Raw genomic sequence first — 10,048 nt, 5'->3', positions numbered from 1 at the left:
CGACAAATGCAAGAGGAGGGGAGGCAATGGGGGGGGGGGGGGGGGGGGGCGGTAAGGGTTTATCCGAGAGAAACGGGAGGACACGCACGAAGAGGCCAAAGTGTGCAGTATTGCCTACCAAGCGACCGCCCTGCAATTTGTGCTACTCTTTATCCATTTTTTTACTGGCCTGCAGCTCCAGATGCCGCCGCCCACTTACAACGCCCGGCTTCCGTGGCCGCTTGCTACGTCAACCGCGCTCGGCGTACTGCAACAGCGAAAGCAGTGTGGGCGCCGACGCAGCTGCACGTAGTTCCGGAGCCTTTCGGCGCGTAATGCAAGCGGCAAACTCAAAGCGCACAAAGAAATATATATATATAAGCGAACAGCTGAGTCAACAGTTGTAGAAATGCATTCCCACCGATTCTCTATAGGAGCCCCTGTAGTCTGTAATGGCATTTTTTTCCTCTTCGAGGCTCATCTGCAAAACATGGACGCCTACCCCCAGCAAACAATGCATGCATATGCCAGTTCACAGTGACCGGATATATAACTTTACCGTGAAGCCTATAAAGCGCATTTTATCCATTGAGGTATTGGGTTCATGATGACGCCATGTCCTATCGGAGACTAGTAGTTAGAGGCTAGAAGTAGAAGATAATAATGAGCTGCCTTTTGTATTAGCGAGTGGGGAGAGAAAAGAGAAGAAATTAATGTCCAGAAAATAAGTTGTGTTCGTGGTTCAGCGTTCTGAAGCTTCACCTGAACTTAGAGAGACTGCGCGGAGGACGGCTCCGGATTAATTCCGATAACCTGCGTTTTTGAAGCGAAAGCTTCACTACGCTAGGTAAAGCCGATTTCGCCATGCGTTGCCGGTTGACCTTCAAGTGAGCCAGAGGTCAAGTGTGGCTACAGGCGTTACTATATGTGGTCCACCATGGTGTCGCACAACTTCACCTTTGACATTTGGACTCGCCCGTAGAGGGCGTTAGAATAGTCACATGACAATCGCGTGATGTCGCGCGACGGAAGCAGATATGCCATTTTAGTCACTTCGTATTTTGCTCACTCCATAAGTACCTACTGAAATTGGTATTAACATCGCACAACACTAAAAAAATAAATACATTTCGCTTTACAATTAGCTAAAAATTGTTTTTCTAGCGCCAACTAAAGGGCCACAGCGATCACGCAAACGTACTCAAACACGGCGGGCAACCGCCGCTTGCGCGCGACCCCCGCCTTGAGAAGAGGGAAGACAAGAATTCACACAAGAGGAAGTTAATGGGCCCTTCGGTACTTATGGACTCAAGGACCGATTGCGCCTTTCTCGGTGTATACGATTTCTTTCTTCCGAGCGAAACAGGCGTCAGCTGTTACTCAGCGCTCACGTCATGTCAGCTTCCTCTTACGTCCGGTCTTCACGCCATTTACTCGAACCGATCAAGCCAACTATGTTCGTCGCAGGACTAAGAACACTCCCACTGATCTCTGATGTATACTGCTCTGCACCAGCTGCGACCACTCTACAGCCCCCCCCCCCCCCCCTCCCCGCTCCCTTCTCAAATTCTTAATTCCTCCTACCTGCGACCGCCTGCTGTCCCTGCCTGCAGAAATTTGTTCCAGCCTTTTTTAAGCCTTGCTATCCAACTAATTTAAGTTCATAGCAACAACTATAACACATGCATTGCGTTAGCATAACACAAGGGGGGGGGGGGGGGAAGACATAAAAATATAATCGATTTTAGGCACCCATTAGAAGTATATATTAAGAAAACGCGACTTATACTATGACCGTCACGTAACTCTGAGAGCGTAATGAGCGATTTGAAAATATAGCATCATTTTATTAAGGTGAGGTTCGCACAGTACAGGCTACCTGATACTTTTCGCAACGCTCCATTCATCAACAGCCCCGTTAAGCAACGGCGGGACGAAAGGCAAAAGCGGTTGCCCATCAGGCGCCAAGCATCCGCACACATAGAGCCCGAATAACACTTATAACATGAATAATGAAGCACCTGTAACTTATAATATCCATAACCAGCTGAGAATTGCTAAGCGCAATCACAAGGTTGAAGCCTCGTACGTACTGGCAGCCGTCAGTCCCATGCATGTTATCCATGAGCATTGTGCCCATGGATTGTGTCTATAAAACCCTACCCCTGTTCGCTTCTGTTACGAATTTGCTGCTAAAATTGCTCATGCCACTCCTCTCCATATGGCTGCCCTCTGTCCATGCTTCACGCCAGGCTAGAAATGGAAAGGCATTGCCCTGCAAACCTACTCCGAGGCGCTACACAGAGCGATTAACGTTATAGGTCGACTCGAAGCGCCCATGTTCGGTAATCCTTTGTTTTCGCGTGCAATGGTTTGTTTATTGCCTACAGACAATGTACGCTGTCGATATTTTATAACTCCCCAGATGGACTAGACTATATTGCGCTAGGGGCGCGAAATGGTAACACATAACTTATGTAACAGCGCAACCGTTATGGTACCACAAACGGATGTTCGAATTCATCACATGCTATCGGAGCCCCAATAAGAACGACAGCAAAAATGCGAAAAATGTTCCATTGAGCTCCCAGTGTTCAACTTAAAAACAAGCACAACTTGGATCTACTGGATGCAGTTAGTCTGCCCAGCACGCTGCGTCTGCGCCGAATATTGTTTAAAATTTCCAACTTTCAACGCGAAAGCTATTCTTTCACAGAGTAGCGCAATCGCTGCCGCCTTCATGTCGAAGAGATGCACTCAAGGCAATACGATCAGACTTCACAAGCGTCAGAGCGTGCGTTATAGCTGCCCGTGAAAGTTCAGTGCCGCGCTTCATACCGACCGTAGCGAGCAGCTCCCGCAAGAGGGGACTTCGTATTGGTTTTCATATCCACTTATTTATCTTCTTACAATAATAGCTAAAGCCAAGCTCTGAAAGTAGGGGGGCTACCATAAAATTGAGATGAAATAAATGGAATCGATAAATAAAAGTAATAAATGTTTGATAAGGCTATTACGGTGCAAATAATGCAAGAATGAAAGAAAACATACAAACAAGAAGAGCGCAAAGAAAGCAGCGAAAAGCGAACAGTGTAAGGGAACGAAATGCAAGGGGAATAACTGCAGGAGCGAAACAACGCAAGGTCAAGCAACGCAACAGCGATCAATCTGAACGCGAATCACTCATAAGCAAGCGATGCAAAATAAACGCGCAATGAGATGTGAGCGAATAGAAAAGTTACCACCAGCATACTCATGCGCATGTGCTTATTTGATTTGCATAAATGTAGCAAAATCTTGTAATTATGCCCGGAAAGGAAACAATAAACAAGATACCTCCGCTTTCCCTCGTGAAAATCTCCCAGTTCCGTCTATAGAATTTGCGCAGCAGCACTGGGCCGCGTGTGTGCTTTGCCTCGCCGCGCTTTCTGCCAGGTGTGAACGCGCTCCCGAGGAGGCACCCCGTCGTGGCGCCACGCCTCACCTCGCGCACATCAAAGGTCGGCAGATGTGCAACGCTCTGGACGCGCACTGCTGCTGCCGAACCGCGTCGGACCTCGAGATAAGGCATGCCAATAAGGTGTGTTGCACGACTCAGAATTATTTACGGCTGACTCGAAGATCACGGAATTCAGGGCCAGAAAGACGTTCCTCTTTTCCCCCATTTCGTTGCCTGCAGTCGTTCAACGCAAGCCGTGAAGAGGTAATCAGCACCATTCTTTTTTTTTCAACTTTGCATACTGGGCCCCGCAGACTGAAAACGAAGCTATAGTCGGTCGAAGCCTTTTGTGAAGTCTCTAGCATAAAAACTGAAGAAAGTTTGAAGCTTCTGCTGTGCGCCGTGAGAAACAGTAATGTACTACATTAAGCATAAAAGACACCGATTCGCGATCAAGTATTTATACTGCCTTGTGGTTGCCGCTACGTTTTTGGCCACCTGCCTAATACTTTACCTGACGAGAGCACAGCATCCGATTCCATCCTTTTACTGCTGGGATCTGCATGTGCCTGAGGTCACGGTCGAAGAGCACGGCGACTCCTTCGTGCCCAACATCGTGCATTTCGTCAGACTCGGCGATGCCCCGCTGTCCTTCATCGAAGTCGTCTGTATGCGGGCTGCTTGGCTTCAGCAGGACCCTGAAGTGCTGATGATTCACTGCGACAACTGCAGCGCGACCATCCAAAGCCCCAATTGGAGGCACATCAAGGACATCCCTCGGCTTACCCTCAGATACGTCGAGAGACCACAAACAATATTCGGTATCAACGTGAGTTGGGTTCAGCACGCCTCCGATATAGTTCGCATCAGGGTACTGAGGAAATACGGAGGAATATATTTGGATAGCGACTCCTACCTCGTGAAGAGCGTGAACAAGTACAGGCGCTACGAAGCGGCCATTGGATGGCCACCTGGCCAGTCCATAGGGAATCAAATCATCGTGGCCCACAAGCAGTCCAAATTCCTTCTCCTGTACTACGAGTTGTACCGCCGATACAGACCTGACCTTTGGTACTACAACGCGGGTCATCTGCCTACGCAAGATATCCTCGAGACGAAACCTCACCTTGTTTACAGGATACCATGTGATTTCGGCGTACATGAAGACATCACCAGGGTGTTGTTCGAACAATGTAACGACGACTGGCGTAACTTCACAGCTGTACATGTGTTTATCAGGCACAGAGCCTACTACTGCCCATTCGACAAATTCGGTCCCATCGACTTCGAGACAATCGGAAGATACAGCGCTAATTTCGGCCAGATGGCGCGTCTAGTTCTCAGTGGTTCAACGAAGCTCGGTGAGTTTGCTGTAAGAAACGTCAGTTTGTTGAGCGCGGACAGGCTGGATTACTCTCTAGGATGCAGGTGACGTTGTGACTGTGCCTCCTGTGTTCCTTAAGCCAGTGCCGTTGGTAGAGCCTTCTCATGTGTGCCTGAATGGGGCATGAAGCTGGCCCTTTTTCTACAACGTATGTGTGCCGAAATGTGCGCTACATTTGTATTGTTTGTATTCCATAGGAAAGAACAACCAGTAATAGTTTTCATACAAAATAATATAATCTATTCAAAACAATCGTTATTATGGTTAATAAAAAGAAATAATTCTCTAGGAAACCTGTCTGCTGAGGCAGACTGACTGGTATCTTCTCTTTAAATATTAAGCCAACCGGAAGTGTTTATAACCGTTTAATACTAAATATTAAAAGAAAGTCTGCTATGATTCCTATGAATTGATCTGATATGTACGCATGATATGAAACTAATTATCTTAAACAGTTTGATATGTTTGAGGGTTCAAGCTGTTCGAAGGTTATCACAAAAGAGGTTGTTTATTGAAGAACTTCATTCCAACTACGCACTAATTTGCATCTCCTATTTAAATTGTGTACTAGCCTGAGCTGTTACCTATTTCAAAGCAGAAAAGTGCTGTTAAACGGAGTAAATTTTTTATTATCCCTAAGCTTATGTGACAATGCTGGTTAGCAGAGTGCTAGCCGAAGCTCTGTCCTGTGTGTTATGAGGCAAGGCAGTACAGCCCTACTAATATTGCTCTCTTACTGATCAATAAGCCAAGGATAGAAATGAATTTTAACATCAGTAGAATCTTACTTTAAGGTGTGTTTATATGCTTCTTTTACCTATTCTTGAGTATTTGCAGTACCCTAATTTACGAAAACAAGAAATGCTTTCCTTCAATTAGAAACGCTCCATATATCTTCTTAAATGGTGACATATATGACTTCTTCTGTCGTATTTCGTAAAACAAAGCGGGTAATATCTAACCCTCGAAACACACTATAAGCAGCTTCTGAGAGCGTTTATAGCGCAGAAAAAGCGCTTGCGCGTGTCGTATATGCTCCCGCTCTATTTGAAATGCCATCAAAGGTTATGCGCATAAAAGACGACACGAAGACAGAAAACAGAACAAAGAAGTCAAGCCAACTAGCCCGACAACAACCCTTGCTGAAGTTCACCCCTCTCTATTGTTCACTGCCTCAAGGACTTCCAAATGAAGCGCAGCGTTGGGATAAGGAAGGACATTGGATTGAGTAACTCCGAAGGAATTTAGCCTCAACACACGAATATGCCTACACGAGAGCAAAAGAAAGTAAGCTTTTCCCTAGCCTACTCTCTTTTGGGGACAGCGTATGGCACCAAAGTTCCGGGGGAGCTTTCGATCATTAAATATACTGAATGCTTACTCTAGGCAACGGAGGTATATTCCCACTGCAAAGCATAGCAACTTGGTGCAGCTAGCAATGGAAGGAGGCTTTTAAACGCGGCACCGGAGGTGTTGAGGCTAGCAAATAGAGCAGATTGAAACCTCGGTTAAGATATTCCTAACTGCTAGAACTTCGCATGTTTTGAAGATGGATTTTGTTTCCGTTGCCAACCTTAACCATTCCATAATATTTTAGTGATGGAAAGCTACCCCATGGGCCATGGGAGTGCGCTAGATGACAGCTTACTCGCTTTTTACTCATTTCGTATTTAGAGCTTAGTGTACAATAAATGGCCGTCGACGTCGCCGTTCCGAAGAAAGCTCGCTGCCCGCACGCCTGTGGAAAGCAAGAACTATTTGCCAGAAAGCCTACACGGTCGCTATGTTTCTCTGATAAGAAAGCGCTCGGCCGAATGAGTCCAGCGTTGGCGCAAGCCGTGTCTGCCTGCGTTAGACAGCTGCTATGGCTTCTGCTATGTAAACTTGGGGACACATAGCAGCGAAAGCGAGCCACTCGGACGGTCAGCATTGTCCTCCCGAGGCAACACATCTGCGGACGAGCTGCGTGTCTGTCGCACTGCAGCATTCGGATGACACTGTGTTGTTTGCGCTCAGTGACGCCATATGGATCTCGTTTCCATTTTGCGCGCTGAAAAAACAAGTCTGAGAAAACATTCGAGGAAACCATCTCGAACGCGCCCTTCAGGCAGTCGCTTGTTAGTCATGTCCTGTTGGCGCGATTTCAGGAATACACTTCGAAAGCGTATAGACTGTCCTGATACTATATAGGCTCAGAAGAATATTACAGGAATACCCTTCACGAAATACAATGGAAGTTTAAACGTAAGAATTGTAACGCTTCCTTTTGCCACAATCTCGATATCCACTCCTTCGCAGGGGAAGGTACGGAAGCCTACGTGCTATGTTATTAGCTGCGTAAATGTCGCAGGCTGTTTCATTGGTCAGCTATTCTTGTTGCCAGGCGACATGATTACCTGGGGTCTGGTCACCTGCTCTGAGCTCTTTCTCTGCTCAGTGAGTTTTCAAACCTGCAGGAGCAAGCGCTTTGTCTTTCATCTTTTGCCCCTCTGCGGTTTTTTTTTCTGTATATGTATTGTGCCGTATTTCAACTCCACTCGCCGCCTTCTTTTTTCGTTATAAATTTATGACATGCACGGTCACTGCAGTGAATGCAGGAATATTTGCATTGTGAATCCGCTGCTTACGTATTGTCGTGATCAGTCGCGCTTTATTGATATTATAGAGATTTAGCATAGAGAAATCCGCTGCCGCCACAGTGACCTGCTTCCACTTAGATTTATGTACTCATACACAGAGAGATGGCCCTTAGGAGCGCATATTTCTCACTGTGCAAGCGCAGCTGGGACCTTGTGTAAGCAGATCTCGGAAGCGGATCACGAACCACACTATGCTAAATCTCTCTAATTGCGTTTTAGCACAGCGTAAAGGTGACAAGCGTCAGCGCGCGACTGTCAATGCGGTGGAAGTGCGCATGATGTAGGCGTGTCAAGTAGCTTCTCTCATTCGCCACTACAAAGAGGAGAAATTTCGCTTTGCGGACAGTCGCTACAAACGTGTGAGAGAAACCATCATGTAAAGGGCATGGCCACCAAAGATGGCGAAACTTCTTGGTTGGGACAGCTTTAGATCTGCAGTCAATGAGGCCTTGCAGGAAATTTTGTGGCTTAGCAGCTTTGTGACCTCATTGCGGCCAGTCAGAGAAGTAAGCTCGGTGAGTCGAGGGCATCAGTACACATATCGGGTCTGTAGTGGAGCTTGGCACATAACAGCGCCAATCATACGTGCAGTCGCCTGCTCACTTCAATTTCGGGACACTACAGAGCTAGCTTCCTGGAACTTATTTTGCAGCATGCAACTAGTCAGGAACAAGTATTATTGTAAAACTGGAATTTTCTTTTTACAGTACTCCTGCAACACTGATGCGAAATATCTGACCGAATAAACGCAGTGGTAGAGGTGTATGTTTGAAGTCAGCACTGAGTTCGACACGAGGCAGCAAAGAAAGAGACACAAGCGCTGCAATTTTGGATTAGAGCAAGACCAGAGAACAGATGTATAAGAAGACTTCTCAAACTTAGATGAACCAATAACTAAGGGTCTCCCAAACGTTATAAAGAGTAATATGGGCCACCACGACGGTCCGCGAAAATCTCAATGAAACTGAATTAGGTTTTGCGCAATTCATCGCGAAATAGTGAGCGCATAGCCTCCTAGATATACTTCCAGTATACAGGAGGATATATGGCATGACACGCTTGCCATAGTACCAGATAAAGCAGCTTCCACAAGGCAGGACTAGAGTTGCTGTCCTTGTTGCGAAAATACATCAAGAATATGATAACCATGAACCCACGGTAAGCAGTAAACAAAGCATATGGAAGACTACATTCACGCCTGCCCTAGACAACATTTCCCGATCCTGGCTAGGTAACTTTCAGCCCGTTTTCCACTGGCCGCGCCCTCAGCTCCGTAATGTTCGCCTCTCCGCGTTTATCGAAAACTGTGAATGTGTGCCCTGAGGGCGCCACCGCCGTGGCCCCGTCACATTTCAAAAGTCGGGCAGCTGACGGCACAGATGAGGCGTAGTCGCCTATGGGTGTGTGGCACTGAACCCACTGCTTCCGACGAACTCCGCTGAAGCTTGAGCCGAGCACCAGGCACCACAGATAGGCCATTTGAATTATTCACGCCTAAGTCGATCTCCGAAGTTAGCGCTGAAAAGGACCTCTCTGTTACCCGCCACTGCGCCGGGTGCCATCAACGAACGCAATGCGGGAAAAAGTAATGGCATCACGATTTTTCACCCAAGTCGGGCTGCTGTGATCCATGTACTCAGAGTGAAGAAAAATCGCCAGTCGTTGCACTTGTCAAGTCTAAAAAAAATATATGTTGCGTGGCTTCTGCTGTACGCGCGATAAACGACTGAGCGTTAAACAATTCGCGATAAATCATCTCTGTTGCATCCTGATCGCTGCTGAGTTTATAGCCACGTGCTTGTTTTATTTGTACAAGCCAAAGCATCCGATACCTCCTATTTATTGGTCGAACCTACCGGTGCTATAGCGGTGAGGGTTGACGAGCACAATGATTCCTTCGTGCCCGACATCGTGTATTTCATCAGACTTGCGCATGAGCGGTCCAAGTTCGTTCACTTTACTAATTAAGAGTTGTACTACCGGTATAGGCCTGACATTTATTTGGTACTGCAAAGCGGGCTGTATGCCAACGCAAGAAATCCTCGAGAAGAAGCCTTATCTTAGTAAGCAAAGTTATGTAGAGTTAAAGCAAAGTTATTAAAGCGTAACCTGGCTCTTTATCCTAAGTGTTATGAGGCAACCTCGTCAAAGAGAATGGGTGCGATCTGTAGCTGCTTTCGGTATATTTCGTGGAATAAAGCGGGTAACCGTAAACTCTCAGCACAAGCAGACTCTAAGTAGCCTTTTATGGTCAGCTGAGGTAGTAGCTGGAAGCAGCGTTGAAAATGCGGGAAAAACGCGTGTGCGTGCCCCCTACGCTTCCGCTTGTCTTCACTGTCTAGGGCGACTTACAATTGAAGCGCGCCGTTTACTTGCAACAGGATACGATAGAAAATCCCGATATAAAAGATAGAAAAAGTGGTCAATAAATGGTGGTCGACGCCACTTCCCCACAGAAGTGTCGCTGCGCATCACCACAATCAGTGAGTGCTTTAGACAACAGGGACTATGTCCTTATGCAGACCAGAGCGAGAGGCGGTGCGCTACGCTGTTGCAAGGACAGTAGAGGACTCGGCCGCATGGACCGAGCGACAGCGCGAGCCTTGC

At 47.0% G+C, this 10,048-nt stretch overlaps 1 protein-coding gene across 1 annotated transcript; it reads left to right on the top strand.

Moving 5' to 3' along the window:
* Window positions 1-3,464: 3,464 nt before the first annotated feature.
* Window positions 3,465-5,086, top strand: LOC144126221 (uncharacterized). Its single transcript, XM_077660265.1, has one exon. The coding sequence runs from the start codon at window positions 3,834-3,836 to the stop codon at window positions 4,848-4,850; it is 1,017 nt and encodes a 338-aa protein (XP_077516391.1). The 5' UTR covers window positions 3,465-3,833; the 3' UTR covers window positions 4,851-5,086.
* Window positions 5,087-10,048: the final 4,962 nt, after the last annotated feature.

Source organism: Amblyomma americanum, chromosome 3 (genome assembly GCF_052857255.1).
Source record: "Amblyomma americanum isolate KBUSLIRL-KWMA chromosome 3, ASM5285725v1, whole genome shotgun sequence".
Taxonomy (NCBI): Eukaryota; Metazoa; Arthropoda; class Arachnida; order Ixodida; family Ixodidae; genus Amblyomma; species Amblyomma americanum.
This window is presented reverse-complemented; position numbering and strand designations above follow the sequence as displayed.